General features: G+C 39.7%; 1 protein-coding gene across 6 annotated transcripts in view; it reads left to right on the forward strand.

Moving 5' to 3' along the window:
- The window catches only part of MANBA (mannosidase beta), a gene marked incomplete at its 3' end in the record, with an annotated part of 48,207 nt that overhangs the window by 9,008 nt on the left and 18,480 nt on the right, over positions 1 to 20,719 (forward strand). For 5 of the 6 annotated variants that reach the window (XR_014228594.1, XR_014228595.1, XR_014228596.1 and 2 more), the window contains exons 3-9: positions 426 to 531; positions 2,474 to 2,644; positions 5,286 to 5,409; positions 7,828 to 8,003; positions 11,116 to 11,226; positions 16,778 to 16,929; positions 18,050 to 18,173. Coding sequence is in view for 2 of the 6 variants with exons in the window: in XM_082315951.1 (XP_082172077.1) it covers positions 426 to 531; positions 2,474 to 2,644; positions 5,286 to 5,409; positions 7,828 to 8,003; positions 11,116 to 11,226; positions 16,778 to 16,929; positions 18,050 to 18,173 (964 nt within the window). The remainder of the gene's footprint in view (positions 1 to 425; positions 532 to 2,473; positions 2,645 to 5,285; positions 5,410 to 7,827; positions 8,004 to 11,115; positions 11,227 to 16,777; positions 16,930 to 18,049; positions 18,174 to 20,719) is intronic. The other variant, XM_082315952.1, reaches the window with a different exon arrangement.

Here is a 20,719-nt window from a genome sequence, read left to right on the forward strand (position 1 = left end):
TCAGCTCAAAATCTGCGTAATACTTTTGTATCTAATAAAACAAATTATGCAATAATGTGCAGCTGCAAAGCTGTTGCTAAAGAACACTCAGTAGTTGCCTTTCCCTATTTTTTTAAATTGTTAAAAATTACTTATGAATTGCCAACTAAGGAAGAATAATACGTGGGCTAATTGGAAGCTGGCCTGTCTGATACCTGCTGGGTATGTGAACACGCTGTGTTGCAGATTTGAGCCAGTTCAGCTGTCATCCTAATTTGACTATTTAAAGATACAATGTAGCCACACTTAGTCAGACATTTTTGGAGGTAGTTGAGACAACTGCTGCTGAAGATAATGGTGACATACATTTTTATATTGTCTGTCTCCTGGGTGTTGTTAACTCTAGGTATTCTAACAGTTTTTTACGTGTATGTTATCTTCTGTAGAAAGTGGCAGAAAGTGAATTTGGTTTTCGAGGGAGTAGATACAGTAGCACAGATCCTGATCAACAATATCACTCTTGGGAGAACAGACAACATGTTCAACAGATATGTAAGTAATGTGTTTATTTCTGAAGGTGCTTCTGTTTTTTCTTCAAAGCCCTTTTGTGCTGAGCACTTTCAGTGCATTCAAGTACACATAAAAATAGGTCCCTGGACGCAGGAAGTGTTGACCTGAGGACTGAATGTGTAATCAGATAACTGTTGGAAAGAGAAGCGTACTTACCTTTTCAGTAGCAGCAGGGTCAGATCTAGAGGTGAGTGTGTCTTTTTCTAAATGAGTGGACCCATGCAAGAGGATCAGTTCAGCTAATAATATAAGTCTTGCTTCTTGGGATCTGTTACAGCTCCAAGAAAACGTAAGCTTAAATCAGTTATATTAGCTGTAAATCCGCTTATTAATTGGTATTAGAATGGTTTACATGTGAATACTGAAATGAAAATGCATGTGTTGCAAAGCCATTGTAGGTGTTTCCATGCTTTTTTATATATAGGTTTTTTGATTTTTAATATTGGGCTTTTGATAACATTGTCTTGTGGTTTTGGGCTTAGCCTATGTCAGCATGAGAGCACTCATCATGGAATGATCTTGAAAGTAGCAAAAATATTCAAACTAATTTTATAGCTTTCAAATACAAAATTATTCTGGGTACTAGCATAAGGGACAATCCCAGCTTTTCTCTTAAAAGAATCAAAAAAGGTAAAGTTAAAGAAAGAATGTTAGTGGAATAACTGAATTACAAAGGAAATCTGGTATCGTCATATCTCAGCGTTTACCATTCTGGCAGGTTTTATTGCAGAGGTACCGGACTGAGACATAAGAGCTAGATTCTGCCACCTGGGTGTGTGTGACCTGGGACAAATCACTTAGTTTCTCTGTGACTTAGTTTTACCATCTGTGAAATAAGAAATTTCATAGAGCTTTTATGAAATTGTAATTATTTACTATTTGGAGAGTATCTAAAGATTGCCAGTAGCAGGCTCTGTAGAGTTGGGCAGTGATATTATTTTGTCCTTATTTCTGCAACTTCATTCTGTCTCAAATTGTAACAGTTCATGAAATGGCCTTCACTGTAAAACCAGAGTGAACTGTATTAGACTGAGTCTAGGATTACTGTGACCCAGACTTCTGCTTTGTTCACCTGTTCCACGTGACAACTCTGTCTGCAGGAAGGACTCTGTGAAGGCTCTGTATGGGGCATCTATTTGCTTTGTAATTTTCTGCTGTATGCTACAGACATAAGTGATGTTAGCTGGGCTGCTCACAAGTTGGAAAAAATTGCCAAGACTTGGCTTGTCACAAATTAATACTATGAAGAAGAAATGGGTATTAGCCATTGAAACCATATTATCTTGATAACAAAGGGTAATTCTGAAACTGAACATTTATCCTTCTATCCAGACACACTGAAGGGGATTTTGTGAGCCAGTGAGGAAGCCCCCAAATGCTTTATTGGTGCTGGCGTAGAATATGTATCTGTACATTTCGGAGATGAGAGTGCAGGTGGCATGAAATACAGCTTTGCAGGATTCATGCAAAAGGCAGCTCAGTGCTTTGCGGTAAATAAGCTGGCAGCACAGTGTGAGTTGGAAGGACTCCTGTATAGACCAGCTTTCTGAGTTGGAGCAAGGTGTCTTTCTAAAGATGCAGATGAGTTCTGAGTGAGGAAGGAGGGTAAAGATTCTCTCGCTGTCCTTATCCTTCAGGCACTTCCATGTGCAAGCAGAGTGCTGCAGCCTGCAGTGGGGGCTCAGTATAGGGAAAGAGGTTTACCCAGAAACATCTCCTTGTATCTGGAATGTTACTGTGTATTTTCTTTTTTCAGCTTAGAAGTAGCTTTTCTTTTCCTTCAAAACCAGAGCCTGTTGAGACTGTAGTTCAAATGCCTTTGAATAATATATGTATGGTATTAAAATCCCAATGTAACAGTCATTATAAATCTCATAAATAAATGTCAGCGCTGTAATGGTTTTGTTCTATTTTCTTGACCTAGAGCTTTGATATTACCAGCGTGATCAAGGAGGTCAATTTTGTCGAAGTCCGTTTCTTATCAGCCGTTTCATACGCAGCAGAGCAGAGCAGATGTCACAAAGCATACAGCATCCCCCCGGCGTGCCCTCCACCTGTGCAGAAAGGAGAGTGCCATGCTAATTTCATCAGAAAGGTAGGGGCAGAATTGTCTGTCTCTGGCTTCAGGCTTGGAAAGGGGAATGTACCACGTGCTGTCCTTACAGATGTATTCTGAAACCTGCAATGTCATTTTATAAGTAGGGCATACTTTTCATTGCAGCTTCCTTCTCCTGTCCCCACCAGAAGCCTGTAATCTAGCATGTCGATAATACAAGAGGCATAAGAAGGCCAGGCTTCCTATCTAGGTGATAAGAATGTTTAAAGGGCTGTTTCCATCAAGGAGTCAGCAAGGAGACTTGCTGCTAAGAGAGCAGGATAGCGTTGGGAAATGTGTAATCATTACATTTTGATCCACTGGATGGGTTTAGCAATGTATGCTGACAATAGAGTTCACACTTGCAAATACCAGTGTAGACTGCCAAGGCTGTAAAAATCTCAGCCAAGCAGCTTTGTGAGTGTTTGCTATTGCTCATGTGCTGTGCTATTTATACTGGGCAGCTCTGGCATGTCCCAAGAAGTGTTATCTAACAGAGGACCTGTTCTCATCTTATTACGGTGTTGTGAAGTGTGACTTATAAGTACATATTTGGTGAAAACAACAATGTAATATACAATGAATGAAGCTCAGAAACTCTCATTTAAGACATGGCTTCATTCCTGTTAAAACTTGCTCAAGGCAAACTATCATTTGAGTAGCATCTCATATATTTCTGATAGCTTTGTAGCAGCTAGAGACAATGGCTAGGTGATCTTATTTTGGAATTTCTCTTTTTGAGTGTTTTTGCATTTTTGTCTCCACTGAAATGCCTTTCTTGTTAATTATTTTTAATCTTTTCAATAAAGTCAGTTTAGAGCCTCCTCAGAAAAATGATTGGAATCCTCTTAATCTAAACCCAGATGTGATATCCTTTAAAATTTGTATATGGAAAGATGGACTCTATGTTGTCCTGGGAAGATCTTTCAGGATTAAGATGCTGTCTTTATTACTACTTGCAGCTACTTTTATTTTCACTACATTTTAGAATGTTGATTAATTCTTCTGAGTCCACTGTGTTTCTTAGAAATCAGTGCAGGGAGGAACTTGGAAGGAAGAAGGCGCTTAAGCAGCTGTAGTCTTATTTATAGAGCAAAAATGGTCAGGAATGATTTTATGCTTTACTGAACCTTTAAATTGGTAAGAAAGTACTTTAGTGCTTTTCCTCAAAGGAGTTGTTTGCCCGTACTTGGAAGCTGCTCCAGACATTTCCAGAAACATTTTTAGTTCCAAGTATATGGCAACAACAGCAGCGATGTCACAATTAAAAGTAAACAAACATACTAAGACATTGCTAAAGTAAGCTGGCTGCTTACCATCTTAAAGTAATGGAGAGCTGTTTACACATTTGAGGTTCAGTATTACGTACAGTAAACGTATCTAAATCTTAATAGGATTTTGTGTCAAAACACAAGCCTTTCACTGGTAATGTACTTCAGTGATACAAGCGTATTGTTCTTATACTATTTCTGATAGCAGTCACTGCGATACTATTAGTGAAACCTGACAATCTGTCAGTGATTCATTTGTTTACTTTTTATAAAAGGAAAATTACTTTAAATTTGACTTGTTTTCTAAGAATGTTTTGTCCCTGTTTTTACACTTGAAATAGGTACAGTGCTTGCTTCCTGGAAGGCTCTTTTGCAACTTGATAGGCAGGCAGGCTGACTCCAGCGATGCAAAGGATAGGCCAGACTTGTGCAATGTGGTTTGCCAAAATTAGTATGCCTCGGCTGTAAGTTACTAGTCTCTAAATTTAGAACTGTAGGTCACTGTAGAAGACTTTAAGGAGATCTATTGTATTTGCTTTGGGGGCTGGGGCTGTGTGAAGCTTGGAGGGCAGCTGAATAGATGTCTTCAAGGGATTTGTTAACTAGAGGTCTGACCAGGTTTGAAAACAGCTAAATGGAAAGCAGTGTAGGTACTTCTCTGCCTGACCAGCATTTTATAATTCTGACAGTTATTCTGATGTTAGAACCAGAACTAAGGTATTTCTCAACCATGTTTTTGTTTCCTTTTTTTTTTTTTTTTTTTTTTAATAAGGGAACCATAAAAAGGGGAGAAACAGTGAACATGACTGAACTACACAAATGCACCAGACATACACATCTCTTTCCCTGTACTAATCTGTGGTGTTACAACAAAAAATAGAGGATAAAGTATTTCAGATATACCCATGATTTTTAATTTTATATTGTTCTTTTAGAATACTTTAACTTTTCTAACCAGAAGTTTTCTGCTTATTTTGTCTTTTAGGTATACAATTAAATACTGACATTACAAACTAAGATAATTCAGAGCTGCATTAAGAGTACCTTGCTGCCTTGGTTTTTTGATCTTTACTGTTTTTTTTAAGTGGTGGGCTAGGTGGTGTTTTGCTCTCTCACTAATACAAAATTTTACTATACGTGGATGTTTAATACAAAATCATATTTTTTTATATAAGTAGTAGAAGCAGAGTTCTGGTCAAGAAATAAGTGAAAAAATACTGTAGGCTCTTCTGGGTTTATGGAAATTGGAAAAATTCTTTCAGTACATGACAATATTTTATTCCTAGATAGCAAATAATTTTTATTTCTGACACAGCATCAAAATCTGTGTGAAAAATAGGCAATTGTAACATAATAATTCTGTATTCCAGGAGCAGTGTTCATTTAGTTGGGACTGGGGCCCTTCTTTTCCCACTCAAGGAATCTGGAAAGATGTTAGGATTGAGGCCTATAACCATTATCACCTGATTTACTTTTCTTTGACTTCTTTCTTTGGTAAGTCGTGTTACTACTTTTTATTTTGTTTCACCTTTGGAATACAAACCATTTTATTGTTAAGCTCAATTAACTGTCAGTTTAGGAAAGGTTCTACTGTTTTATTATGATTTTGTGTGTAGTTCTTACCACAGCACACCCTTTTAGGTCTTGAAACAGTACTTCCATACAAACAATAGTGATTAAAAATGTTAGAATTCAGAATCTTTTTTGGCCTGAAGATCCCCGAATAACTGCAGAAATAGATGTAGTATAGCTGAGGTTAGCCCCTGTTCTCCTGTTCAGAAAAATGACTTTTTTATTGGCATGTGTTTTCACCAAGACTCCCAACAAATACATCTCACTTTTTTCTCAACTCCATTTAAAACAAAGGCAAAGCTGCTATGGGAAGTTAGTTTTGTGTTGGGAAGACAAATGCACAGTGAGCAGAGTTTCAAGACCGCTGAGTTTTCAGGACACAACATGAAGTCTGAGAGAGAAGAGCAGTTGTGCTATGCGAGGATAATTTGTTAAGGCTGCAATTTGAGAGGGTAGCGTCTTGCATTCCTGCTACCTAACTTACCAAACCGGTTTCCTCCCTTGACGTGGTCTTTGATTTTCCTCTCCTCATTGCAGCTGAGCAAAAGTAGTTAATTTTCTGTTGAAACTTTCTGTAAATGGTAATATGCCCCATTGTAGACCACCCGCATGCTTTCTTTCACTGCCTGTTGAGCCCAGTCTTCAGTGGAGTAAAGGCTAGCACGTGAGTCCTCTGCACTGAGTTGAATTTCAGCCCCTGGGAATAGAGTTGTTGTGTATGAATAAAAGAGGAAGACGTCACTCCCTGGCTGCTATTAAAGCTTCCTGAAATAACTGCAGGTCTTAGCTAGAATTAACGTGACTGGAATTTCATGGAAAGCCCCAGCACAGACTCTGTGTGCTCTCTAAAATTTAGTTACAGTAAAAATCTCTGGGCCCTCCCACATTCCCACAACTCCACCTTCTGGTAGGTAAAGTCTTGCTCTCTGGATAAGCAGAGAGAGCAAACCTCTTTCATTCAGCAGAGAGTGGTTTGGAACCAGAGCCAGGGCTTATTAGTATTCAAATATAATAACATTTGAAAAATAAAGAGTAAATTAACAACTTGAATTTAAGCTGCCTATGCAGTTATATTGCTCATCAGATTTGCTGTTATAGCCTTTTGACCACTGAGTCTGTAAAAGATTCATTGTTCTTGATTTTTGTGCCTAGACCCCACAGTTCATGCAGGTAAGAGTGGGCTGGAATTTCTATACGCCCTTGGAGGGGAGGGAAAACAAACTGTGATGGCTGACCCTTACGGGGTGGGGCGGGTGTTTTTTTAACCCCTTCAACATTTCTGAAAATTGGTCTTCCCTGGGTAATGCTGGCTGTAATATAAACTTGGGAACACATTCATTGCTCTTAATTCTACAAAAGACAGTGAAAATCACACCAGGGCTGAATGTAATTCTTTGCTTTTGGAAGGACCTCTCTTTCTCTCCTGGAGGAAGGAGAGCTAGAATATATCCATGAAAAGAGAAAGTAAGTGTTTAGTAGCTTGCATATACAAAATGTGCCTTAGTTCTAGTTTTCCTTGTTTTATTTGCTTTTGCTTAGATAGATGTTCATCTGTAATAGTTAAAGTACAGGATTAGCCAGGCTATGTTTGTAGATAGGTAATTTAATTGCTGAAGTTAGTGGGAAATTTACACATTAATCTTGAGTACCCTTGACCCTGGCTTGCCTTATTCAGTAAGTTCTGTAAAGGAGAGGACCCTCTGAGGTAACTGTAGAAATCTCAGGGAAGTCATTAACTTGTTTCCTCCACCACACTTTGGTGGCAGAAGGGACATAAAGATACAGCTTGTCAAGTCTAGACACAGTGGGCCCAATTCATCCCCAGCATAACTCCATTCATTTTGTCTAGTGACTCTGGGATGAATTAGGCCCATTTTCTGTTAATACGGTTTTTGTTTCATCAACAAAAGTGATTGTACTGCTGTGTGATTACGATCTTTCCCAAAGAGTACTATGTTCATACGAGTGCTGACTAAAAGCAAATATAATGTCTACGGGAGTTGGTGGGAAAAAAATCCTTCCTAATGAAGTGACTGCTGTCATGGTCTCTGACTTTTGTACAGAACTCTGAAAAAACCCTGGATGGCTTTTGAATGAAATAGAGAGAGTTATAAAGCATAAATCATATTGCGTAGTTCTCTTCTGAGTCAACAAATGTAAACACAGATACCAAATGCACTAAACAAGAAGATTAACCTTGTAGGTCTGGTTCAAACACAGCCTGAAAATTGTTAAATTTAATCTGAGTTGTCTGAATTGTTTCTTTGATGAGAGATCAGGTTAACCAATAGGTATATAAACACAATTCCTAAATTCCCATTTTTTTCCCCCTTCACTTAGTAAAGAGTGCTCGGCAGTGGAGTCTTGAAATCGAGTCTATTTTTGATGTCGTCAGCTCCAAGCCAATTGCAGGTCTTGTGACTGTGAACATTCCCAAATTGCAAACGCAGCAAACATTCAGTGTGAAGCTTCAACCTGGAGAAGGCAGCATTGTGCTGCTTGTAAACATCAACAAGGTAAGGAGGTGTGTGTGGAACTCTAGCCAACTGCAAAATGTTTCCCCGGCCTTCCAATGTGTCTTTCTGCCTCCATGCCAGTTTTAGGCCTCCCTCCCCTTCCTTTCTGTGTTCCTGACTTTAACAACAGTTCTATACGCCTTACAGGATAGCAGAACAGTTCTTTTCCGCTCTAAAAATTTATGTCTGTGGGGCTACATAGCTCAGTGTCAAAAAGATGATGAAGCCTTTCCGTTACTGCAAAACAAAAAAGATCACATCGTCATCGGGCACTGTTAAATGAGCTACTTAGGTAGATAACCTTTGGATATCCTGTGTCACTTCACTGAACTGGCAGTAGGTGTCTTGTCTGCCATGCTATTGTTTCCTAGTCTGATTGGGACTAGGATGGACTACAATATGCATGGCTCTCCCAGGAAAGAGAGGAAACATTCCTCAAACCTCTCAGTAGATACTCTTTCAGGTAAATAAAAGCAAAAGGCGGTAAGGTTCGCAGAAATTTTGTGGAGTAGTACTTCCTTACATTGGCTTGTAGTCCCTTGGGTAGACAAAACTCATGAGGAATTTTAGAAAGGTAAAGGATGCTCTAATGAGGAGAGAACTCAATTGAAAAACGATTAATTTGGTATACACCCCAGTGATGAAAGAGGAAAGCATTGGTCTGCTTGCCTTCAGAGGGGGTGTTGGGGAAACTGTCTGCTGGTAGACTTAATTCACCAATATTATTTCACTTCTATAGAATTTGTTTTGTTTGTGTTTTTTTTAGAAACTGTTGAGTTTTATCACACAAGTGTCATTAAGAAAAGATATATAGACTTGAGAGATGAAGAAAATCAGTGTGTCTGTTCTAGTTGACAAATAGGTAGGTGTCTTGAAATAGGCAGTGAGCCCAGTGTGGCAAAAAGAAGCATGAACTTTGTCTTGGCTTCTTGCTCAGAGAGCAGGGCCCTAGTAGAGCTGACTGTGCAGAACTGAACCTGAGAGCGGCAGGCCCAGGCCAGCGGGCAGGGTGGGAGCCCTGGCAGGCGCAGCGGCAGCTGCAGCTGATGGTGTTCTCCACTGCAGCCAGCAGTGTACTGGGAGCTGCTGTCCGCTTCACTGCCACAGGGCACAGTGAGATTTGTGGGTGAGCGATGTGCTGCGAGCAGGAATTTGGGGCTTCTGACAATTCTGGCAGTTAATAACATTTGAGGGTCTGCCCTCAAACTTTTGTGTATTTTACTAGCTCTACTGATTTTCTCTCTTGCTGTGTAACTCTGCATTTGTTTCCCCAGTTTGAATGCATTATGCGTGTATTCTCAAGTTCTTTTGTCAGTTGTTTGAGTGGAGAAAAAGCATATGTTAAAGGCAAGCAGGGTATTTATGTTCTAGTATGCACACTCAGTGACTTGCATACTTATGTACTTTGTTTTGTTTTGACATGAAAGCATAAAAGCATACAAACATACGATTTTTGTTACTGTTGTGATCTGACACGCAAGTTGCACGAGCAATTACAAATACCCAGTTTCATTTAAAACAATCATTATTCTCTGCTTAGCCTTTTCAGGGATTACATTAAGCAGGCACTGCAATGTGAAACTTCAAAAATTATTTTGGTTTATTTAATTGCCCCACCCCCAACCTCAGAAGAAATCTGCTAGTGGAGTACGACTGCAAGTTTGTGAGGAAGCACTTCCTTTAGAGCAGAGGAACAGTGTTTTATTATTCTTTGTACACAGAAGGCTTTGCTGCATGAATTCATGTCAGCAGATTTTACAAGAAGCCCTGCAACGTGTACTCTTGTATTGATGAGCCTAACGGAGCCCTTATTCTGTATGACAGACCTGTGTGGTGCATGTTAAAGAGTGAAGCCTTACCAGAAATTTATTTCTAGTTGAGAGCTTATTGCAGATTATGTTGCGAAGTCAGTAGATGTTTGAGTGGTGTGTATCACCCGAGATGTGTAGCAGTCTTCCTGCAATTGCCACACAAAATGCTGTGTTGCTAACATGACAGCATTTTGCTTATCAGCTACTGGTGAGCATGGGGATGACATCATTAGTGGCCAATGAGACACACCAGCCGTGCCAGGTGGCTGCGAACCGTCCCTTGTTGTTGAGGCACACGCTGATTTTGTGCTTCCATTTGTATCTGTGCAACACAGAGATTAGTACTTCTGCACAAGCGGTTATGATAATTCTGCATCAGGGAAGCTGAAATGTTAGTAGATACATTCATGATTGTGTCCAAGTATCGCTGCAGCAAAACATATTGTTGGGCTGCTCTCTGGCCTCATTTTATTTGAAAAGATTGAGGCACTCCTTACATGACTCTATTCAGTGCTGATCCTTCCATTGTTTGGTTGCACGCATAATTGCTTTCTTTCCACGATTTTTGTGTTGTGCACTCAACTGGCAACAGTTGGCAATAGGATTGAGCAGCAGAAGTAGGCTGCTGGAATGAAGATATAAATATTACTCTGCGACTAGAAAAATGAGACAGCTAAATCATTCTGTCATCCTAGAGGTAGTTTTTTTTTATGTTTGTAGAAATTATGGAGTACTAATGATGTAATTAGGAAGCATAGAGAAAAAGCAGAAAACACTGAAAAGAAAGAATGAAACTTATAATTTGACTTAAATAAGCTTGACATAAGTGAAGCAGTCAGTATGGTCACATATTACCAAAGTCACAGTTGAAAAGTGTCACCTCTGTATATTGAATGTTGTATGTGATAGGTAAAAGGGTCAATGAGAGGAGGGGTATGATACAGAGGCTAGCGAACAACGTCTGCTCCTGACACAGATATTTGAGTTTTGGAGGAATATTCTGTTAATATACCTCAGCTGAAGGGTAACAGCTGGACATGCATGTGTAGGTGTGCTCATGGCCTATTGTGGACACAAGATGAAGCGACAGCCTGGACTTCAGTGGAAGAAATCATACTTCTCTCTTTAAATAATTTTCACCTCAGAGCTGCAGCTGGAGAGGTCCCAGTTACCATGGCTCAGCTGAGGCACATAAACTCATTAGACTTGTGGTAATTCACTAAAAGATATCTGAGCCCCTAGGTGCATGTTACGCTTCTTTTTATACACGTTGCTCTGAATTTCTCTCTTGTACCTTCAAGAGTTCTACAGTTGAGGCTTGGTGGCCAAATGGACATGGAAAGCAAACTGGATACAACATGACAACAACTTTCGTCATGGAGGCAGGATACCAGATTGAGAAATTTTCAAAGGTGAGCTCTTCAGCTTGATTACAGCTGGCATTTCACTGCTACTGTTAGGACATCTGTGCTGCATAGCAGGTATCTAGTGCTCTTAAATATTTTGCTGGATTGTGATATGCATGTGAAAATGCTCCTGAGAAACAAGAGGTTTTTCTAATGTCACAATGCATGCTTAGCTGTTTTCTGGTGGCCTTAACTTGTATGGATGCCTTTACTTGCATTCGGACTGGAAGATATGTTACAGTTACTTGGAAACCTCAGAAAGAAAAAGATGTTTACTTTGTGAGTCTTCTATTTTATGAAAAAAAGTACTTTTAAACTTGATACATCATGCTGATGTTTTTGTGTCATGCACTGAAAAACCCTTTTAGATTTCTATAGGTTATATGAAGGTTTATTATTGAGATTTTTCTTGTTGATGGAATTTTTAAAAAATATTTGGGATAGACACATTCCTAAAAAGCTAACATACATTCATTTATTAGAATGTGATAGATGTGTTTCAGGTTTAAGAAGAGGTAACATCTTAAATATGACCATGAATGTAATATTCAGGGATATTTGCATAAGGGTTCCTGCAAATATATATATTATACTGGCTGTATAATTATCTGTTTCTTTTTACTAAGAAGCCTAGAAGAGGTAATTTTCAAATGTCCATTGAAAAAAAAAATCATATAAATTAGACTGGGCTCAACTGATTATGCCATCAACATGTGGAAACAACCAAGTAAATTTACACATTTATTAAGTGTTTCTGATGTTTATTGCTTCACTGAAAACTGATCTGGTCACCAGGCATCTAAAACTGCTATTTGCTGTAACATTTGTTCATGTGAAAAATTCTATGAAAAGCAGTAGCTTCTGGCATCCTAGCCTTTATAGGGCTAGCCCTTAGTTTGATTATGAAGTCATAATAATAAATAATTCTTCTCTATTATTAGCAATTTAATTTTGAAACAATTAAAAAAACCACACCAAATAAACACGGCATGTTATGCTTGGAAAAACTGATTGTAGGAAATATGGCTATAAAGCCTGTAAAAAGGAAAATTCTGTTGTTACTGTGTGAGAACTGCACGATAGGAAAACTAATTGATTCCACTTGGGTAGTTGCATCATGATATTTCATAGAGCCCTGTGGTATATGATCATAGGCACTTCATGGTCTACCGAAGATATTCAGGAGCCTCTTCTTTTTTTCTTCTTAAGGGGAAAGAGCGGGGGGGGGGAAGCAAACGCACCACGTAGTGGGCGTTATAAATTAACCAGCATATGAAACCTTTACAAATTCATAGTGTGAAGTCTAGTCTTCCTTCATGTGTTCTGTGAAGCTCTGTCTTGGATTCTGACGTGCGTCCCCCCCAAGCTGTACGAGTGCAGAAAGGCTCCATATGCATTTTTTCATGTTCTAGCACAATTTGCTCTCGTGTCAGCAGGACTGAATAGCAACATTCATATGGCTTAATAAAAACTTTGAGTAGTTCAGAAGATACAATCGAGGATAAATGTTCCTGAAAGTTGTTGTTCTGTTGTCCACCCAGTACTGTATTCAGGTGAAATATGTTTACTGCTCCCCTCCCCACCCTCTGCTTTTTAAAAAAGAAAAAAAATAGGGGTGGGACATTTCACAAGTGGTTTGTCTCTGTAGAACGGTATATGTGAGAAAACACAGCTTGGTCTTATGTCAGATTTGGCTACCCTTAGTTTGAACTACTCTCTGGTTTCTGACATGTTAGAGTAGTCTCCAACACATTAACTAATTCTTTGGGAAAATTTCTAGGTAGTCTCCCAGTATGTACTTGTGCGAGCTCTATAGAGCTCTAGCCAGCTGTGCTGGGAACCTCTTTGACTGAGGGAAGAACCTACTCACTCCTGTTGAGAGTAACAGAAGAACAAAACAGAATAAAGCCAACATCCAGGACAGAGTTGGGTTCGGATTTGTTTTGTTTTTCTATTTGAATGCTTTGGTTTAGAGTTTGTTTCTCAGGTGAATGTGAAACAAAGTCATAGCCAGAAATTCTCTCGGAATGAAATTGTTTTTCTTGAGGGAGGGTCTATTCAGTCCTGTTTGCTGTTGATAAGTTGCTTTTCTTCTTGCCATGCCTCCATCAAGGAATTTATTACCTTTTCATTGCCTTGTGAGGCATTTGTTTGCTTTTTGATTCTGTTTCCCCATCTTTCTGTATGCTTATTTCTTCAACACTATAATCAGATTTTTTTTTTTTATTTCATGAGGCTATTTTAGTACTTGGAAGATCTTAACCTCTAGCTGTCTTTCCCTCCTTCCCTCTACACTGTCTTTTCCCCACAGGCCTTTTAGCATGACTTCCAGAAGTCTTTCCTTTTGGCTTTGTAGTTTTCACGCCACTTTCATGCTGTGTGCTAATTTGTTAGGTCACTGGGGCGTTCTGTGATCTTATTTCAGCTCTGGGCATCTTCATCCCTATTAATTTTCCTACTGCTAAATCTGGGAATGCCAAATGTGATCCACAGGTCACTTAACTGGGTACAAAGTCTTTGTATGTGACTCAAAAAGACAGGGATCTGTTTCTTAATTGTGCACAGAACCAGCTGATTAGTCTGTGGTGGCCAGAGAGCCTCTTCTGTGTGCTCCAAGACTGGGAGAAACGTTCAGTCCTCAGGCAGCAAGGTCTATCAGACAGATTTCAAGGTGGCCAAGGTCTTGGTAGCCAGAAAGGGACATAACCAAGCATGTCAGATGCTAGTTGTCTCCCCTTGCCCTTTTACCTCACAAGGCAGAAGGAAGCTGCTGTAGGAACAGGAAGAGGTGCTGTCTTACCAGGTGGGCCCCTGGGGAGCGATGGAATGGGAGAACAAAGGCACTGAACCCTGGAGGCCTGGGAATGTGAGATGGGGCTGAGGAGCTTTTCCTCTTGCTCGTGCTGTATGGGTGGTCCTGGCTGGCTGTTTCAGCCTCTCAGATTGCCTCGGGTTTGGCCAGTTGCATGAGTTCCACTTGAGCATGAATAAAGCAATATCACATTACTTCTGTTAGTAATATAAATACTCCATTACAAATGCACTCTGAGACAGTCCCAACCTGCCCGATGACATCCATTAAGAGGACCTCCCAAATACTTTGGGACCCCCAACTGTAAATCCCTTTCCATTTTGTGCCACAAAAAAGAGCCACACTGGAGACTGAGGAGTTTTTCTCCACGCAATTGAATTCACTGGAGGAACATCAGAACTTTTCCGCTGGTGTAGTACTCATAATGTAGTTGTTCTTTTATAGCCTTCAGTAGTTAGGCTAACCATGGAAGTTGTATGAAATATTAGTTATTTTTTTAATTCGACTTCTCATGTTGAAATAAATTTGCAAAATTCTAGGAATGGGTGTTAAGACTCTTGTCCTAAAGTTAAGCTCATCATTCTGGTCTATATTCAACTGACCCAGTGTGCAATGGGATCGCAGAAGAAAAAAGGCAGGGCACACTGTTCTCAGTACTTGTATGTGCATGGAGATATTGGGCAAGGAGTCTGAAATCTCCTCTCAGTGGTCTGACTTCGTAGTTTTTCTCTGGCTGCGAATTTCTTTAGTGGTATGGATGCTGAGCCCCACTTGCCATTAATCCACTGTTGCCCCGGGGCAACACTGTAAAACAGTGCAGGACTTCGAGCAAGTCCCATTTTTTTATTCATTCAGTTTCTATGTTTTGGTCATTGCCATGATGCAGAGGGGTTTAGTTTGAGGTCAGTGATCTGCAGTCTCCACTCATGAATCTAGTTTGTCATGTGCATTGTCTGTGGCCAGGTGTTCAATTAATAATTGGCCAGTTGACTAAGCAGCACCAAAGAGGGAAGCAAAAAAAGCAGTGATTTTCTTTGTCTTCTCTACCACTAGAAATAATTTTTTGTTTATCTGTATGATTTTTTTTTTTTTTATAAGCTGAAAGTTTAAAAAACACAGTCCCACAGTGGGATTAGTCATTTCCCATTTGGACTTCAGCTTTGTCTGGTGTGTGAAATAAAGAATTACATTTTATCTTAAAGACAGGTATATCGCTTTCACTTAACTAGGTTTATTTTAGCCTGATTTACTGATGGATACTTGTCTCAACTGTAGCTTGTGGCAGAGAGAGAACAGGCTGTACCCTAGAAGCTGACCTTTTGAAAAGGTATAGCAAATAGTCATTTGAGGGAGGAGTGGTTGCCATCTTAGGGGTAGTCCAGAAAAAAGTAGGTTCCTGCCCTCCTGATCCAAACTTGTTGCTTGGTGTGAATTGGCTGAAATTTGCTATTAGCTTTCCTTCACTTTATTTAATTTCCCAGTTATCTCCCTATGATAATGAGCAACAGGTACCAGAAAGAGAAAGAATTTTCTTTCTGATCTAGATAAGTTGAACTGGAACAAGGATGCAAGAGAAAAAGAAGTCTACAGTCTCCCTGAAAGAGATGTTTTCTGTAACACTTTGCAGCTGTGCAGGAGCCTAACGTGGCAGCTGCCCCGCATCTGCCTCATGGCAGGTGGGGAAGACACCTCTACAAATAAGGGGTTAGTGCAAAGTATTATTGCAGTCAACTAACTGCGCTCTTGTAACTGTGGAATTGGCTGTGTTTATGTCGGTGCAATCACGATACCCCTGAGAGTAGCCTTGTTGCTTTGACTGAAGTAAAATCCCAGCAAATGTCCATAATAATTTCTTGAGAACTTTTCTTCCACCTGCAGCAGGAAGAAGGAAATGCTTTCTTTTCTCAGTGTCTGCACTACACAATACCAGATATTAGGCTGAAAGAGCAGCTGTAAAAGTTTGGCTTCCGCTTGAGATGTGCTTTTATCTGGAATGACCTTTAATACCTTACACAGAGTTAGTGGTTATTTAGCTGAACTGGTCCCTCTGAAACCTTATTGCTGATCTCGCTGTTCAAACACAGCTGCGATGGCCAGAAGCCCCTTCGCTTCCAAACTGGCATTTGTGTTTGCATGCATATCTTTTTCTCTTTAATTGCTACATCTACTAAAAAGGTATCATTTCAGGGCAGCAAAAGAGGATTTTGCCTTTACTGCATGAATCTGAAGCTAGGCATTCTGGGACAAGACTTACAGCTGAGCTGCTGCAGTCTCCTTCTGTAAGGAGAAAATTGCAGATTAAATGGTGTGTCTGATCGAATGCAACCACTGCATTCCTCTTGCTGGTCCTCAGCTGGACTTTTGACTGAATTCTGTGGCAAGCAAACATGCACCTGTCTCTTACACACATATATACATGCATGCACATGTATGCTCATTTGCGCATGCTTTCTCTCTCTCTTAATATGATAGTAACTTTAAGAAGTGAACAGATTTATCGCTCTCTTTCTCTCCTAATACGATAGTAACTTTAAAAAGTGAACAGGTTTATCAGAAGGGTTCTTTTCAGCCCTGTTACAGTGTGTTTTAATCAAGCAGGAATTTAGAGATGAGACTGTGTCTTCTGATTCCTTGATAAATTAAGCTGTTAGTGTTCAGTTGAATCCCTTTTGGAATATTTTTTGTGATTTATTTTGTTTTAATTAATTTTTATCTGCTTTAAACCTAGGTTTCATGTTTTCACAGGCCTATTTTCGGACAGTAGAACTTGTTCAGGAGCCTATTCCTGGCTCACCAGGTCTGAGTTTCTACTTTAGAATCAATGGCCGACCCATTTTCATCAAGGGCTCAAACTGGATTCCAGCAGATTCTTTCCAGGACAGAGTGACCTATGACACGTAAGCCACATTTGATGTTCTTGAAGGAGAAGGGATCACGTCTTCCTCCTCCCGATTCTCTATCCACCCCCAATCAAAGGGTGGCATTGGGAGGTGGAACTCCTTTCAAGGTAGGACACTAATTGTTGTGGGTTCAAGGCCTCAGAATTAGGGCTTAGTTAATAGATTTGAGTGATGTTCAAGGCATGTAAGTGCAATAACAGATGGGAAGATGGTGTTTTGCTGTCAACAGGTTATTGGCCTTTCGGGTATTTTTAGCAATGGTCCTCAGACTGTCTGATCCTATTGCCTGGGATACGTTCATTGGTACTCAAAGGAAGTGCACTTCAGCCATGTCCTAACCCATCTCGTGCAGGGAGACCTAAGTGCATAGTAGCTTCTCTCCCTTTTTCCCCCTCTGGTCCAGGCTTCTTGGATTTCAATGACACAACACCTCAGAGACGTAGGTGGGATGGGGGCCACGCTGTACTTTCACTAAACTTTGTTCTGGGTAGTCGGGCAACTGGGACAACAGGGCATGCTGCAGTGTGCATTCATATGCAATTTAGAGGCTGCCAGCATGATTAAAGAAAAATTAATGGAGCCTGAATCCTTAAAATGAGATTCAGAGTCTCAGTCTTTCTCCTCCCCCTCTCACTCATCCCCCCTTCTCACTATGCATTGTGGAACTCAGGAAGAGAATATAGATTTCTGAATGTGTTTAAAAGAGGATTTGAATTCAAGTGATTGATATTTAAAGCAAGTAATGTCTAAGGAGAAAAGAGCAACCTGATTAATAAATATAGTATTTCTAAATCTGGTCCTGCCAATGCTTCTGTAAAAGCACTTACTTGCATGTGTCACTCCATCCATTTCATAAGTGTTAACAGGACCAAGTAACTTTTTCTGCATAAAAAATTGCTTTTTGAGAGCTCTGTCCAGACACGCAGGCTTAGAAGGTATCAAAATAGTCTGGTTTCTATCAGAGTTATAAGTCTTAGATTGCCTGCTAATGGTGAATGTTTGGGTGGTGGGGTTTTTTTGTTGTTGTGGTTTGTTTTTTTTTTTTGTATAACCTTAGAAACTCCTAAGTGATACAGTTTCACAAAATTTGTATAAATCTTCTTTTTGTATTTGACAGATTATGGCTACTCCTGAAGTCTGCAGCAGATGCTAACATGAATGCACTTCGGGTTTGGGGAGGAGGAGTATATGAACAAGATGAATTTTATGATATTTGCGATGAACTAGGAATAATGGTAAAAGTAATAAACACAGAACACTTATTTAAAAACTGACAAGAACTTATAAATAAAAATCCACTCTAAATGAACAAAATAAGAGAATTAATACATAAGTTCTAGCTATCTTTCCAAAGGACACGGTAGAGTACCAACCTGAAGTCAGATCAACCTGATTTTTTTTTTAATTTCTTTCTAATTTGCGTGGTTCCTGATAACTGAGGCTGTCTGTTGAAACTGGAAGTGACATTTTGGTGACTATATTAGAACTCCAGCTTGTGTTTTCTCTTGTAACTAAGGCTACAACTCTGTTCCTCACTCATCCTCACTTCCCAGCCCAGAATCTAACCTTCAACTCCCCTTCCTTTTCTCCCCACTGTCTATCCACTCCCACCCTTACATTTCCCAAAATCGGAGCAACGGGACTGTGGCTTTAACTTTCTGTCTTCTAGCTCTTTTCAGACCAAACCTTTCATCTTTATATACTGTACCTCTCTCCCAGTTCTACATTTTCTACTCTTTTGGGAAAGAATGAGAGAAGAAATAAACAGCTGAGGGACTGGTACTAGTGATGTTACTTAACGCGGGAAGATGTTTACACTGTAATGATGAGCATGATAGAAGAACTTTTGTGGACTGTAGGCATCAACAGGGACTTGCAATACTCAGTCGAATAGTTGTGAAACAAGCAATGCATGCGAGGGCAGTTATTCACAAGATCAAATAATATTTTTTCCACGGGAGCCAGACTGTGGGGTCTTGTAGCTGTGTTCAGGGCTTGCTCATGTGATAATAGCCCTGCTGAAGAATCTGAGTGCTTGACTGTATGCCCCAGATTGAGAGCAAAGGCCTTGCAATCTGCCCTCAATGAGAATTTAAGGCCTGCTGTATTTTAGTTTAGTGCTTTCAGCTACCTCTTAGTTATCAAAACACCAAAGAAGGTAGTCATGCTTTTCTCTGCTGTGGAAATGGATTTTATTTCTTGTAAAAGTATTTTCTCCTTTATAGCAATAGCTAAAAAGGTTGGGGTTTTTTTTAGTTTAAACTTTTTAAACAAAAATATTTCACTTGGCCTGAAGCCAAGCATGGAAGGCCTTATCCAAAGGGCCATTTTGAACAAGCTATAATTGAATATAAATGTAGCTGTAAGGGGAACACCTGCTGCAAACACTGATAATCCTAGATGAGTACCTTTGATTATATGATAAGTTTTGATGAAATAGTCACTAGATGAGTGAAGGCCAAGTTGCATCTGGTATTAAAATCCTAAGAAGTATGTTTGGTCTTACTCTATAGCATAAAACGCAGGGAAACAGAATTGATACCTTGCTGCCTTCTGCTGTGTGTGCTTGGAAAAAATAAAATGTTACATCTATTTTAGTCATCTGAATGAGTGCCCTCATTTTCAGGGCTTCTGAGCACTTACAGTTCTTTCATTTTTTGACACTAGGCACCTAAGTAGGCCACTTAAGATCTGTGCCTGTACAGTGCTCAATGCAAGGTTTAGATCTTATTTAGCAGCCAAAATAGCAAGTAGGCACAGAAAATCAGACCCTTATTCTGGAGGGGGTGGTGCTGGAGGCTTTTGGGTTTGTTTCTTCTGATGGTCTTGCAAAGGCTTAAAAGTGCATTAGAGTCAAACTGTGCTTGAGGAAAAACAGTGATAGCTCACTGAGGGCAATAGCGAGAAAGTTTCTTTCGTAGAGAGTTTTTGACTCTACGCAGTCACTGAAGGATTCAGAGTGATTCTTCAGCAATAGCTTTGCTTTTTTTTGTACAGTGCTCGGAGTGTAACAGTTATTAATGGATCCATTACCTCCCACTGTCCTGTTCCCTACCTTCAGTTTTCTGAAGGAATATACACTGAAGAGAGTCATAGAAAAGCATGTTCTCACTGCAAGGAAAATGCAATTGTATGAGGAGCTGCTCTGGCTCTCGCTATTGTTTATGTAGTATGGCGTTCAGAAAAGCGTAGTCTCCTACAGACTCCTTTGGGTTAATGTGCTCCTTCAAGAGATCTTTCCATTAACATTTGAGATAGTCTATCAGGAGTCTCAAAGTTACAGCAATTTAAAAAACAGAACAGGTAAAACAAGAAATCTTACCCATTTCATCAGGCTTCTTCCTTTCCCTGTTTTTGTAATTCTTCTCCTTCAAGGTACAAATGGAGTTCATTGTTGAATTGAAAGGCTTACTGTTCTGTAGTGGTATCTACTTGATGTTTCTTTGAAGAGAAAGATCACTGTGCTGTTAGAGGATGTTAGTTTGTTTCTGCCCCTCTTACTGGGTAACATTTGCTCTTTTTAAGATCAGTTTGCGCATTTGGTATGGAAGTGTTTTGTTAACAAGTACGCTTGAACATCTGTTAAGCATGCTCAATACCATGCTGGAAGAATTACTGTCTCTTTTTAATAAGTAGTGGGGATTGGGTGTTAAACCGTAAAGTAGTAAATACAAAATTGTTCTGTTCAGCTGGAGATTGCCCCACGTTCACATCTGAGCAGTGCATGGGTTCTAATTATTCCATTGAAACTTACTGAACTCCATCTACTGAGCAATATTCCACTCAT

Source organism: Platalea leucorodia (genome assembly GCF_965183815.1).
Source record: "Platalea leucorodia genome assembly, chromosome: 6".
Classification (NCBI taxonomy): domain Eukaryota; kingdom Metazoa; phylum Chordata; class Aves; order Pelecaniformes; family Threskiornithidae; genus Platalea; species Platalea leucorodia.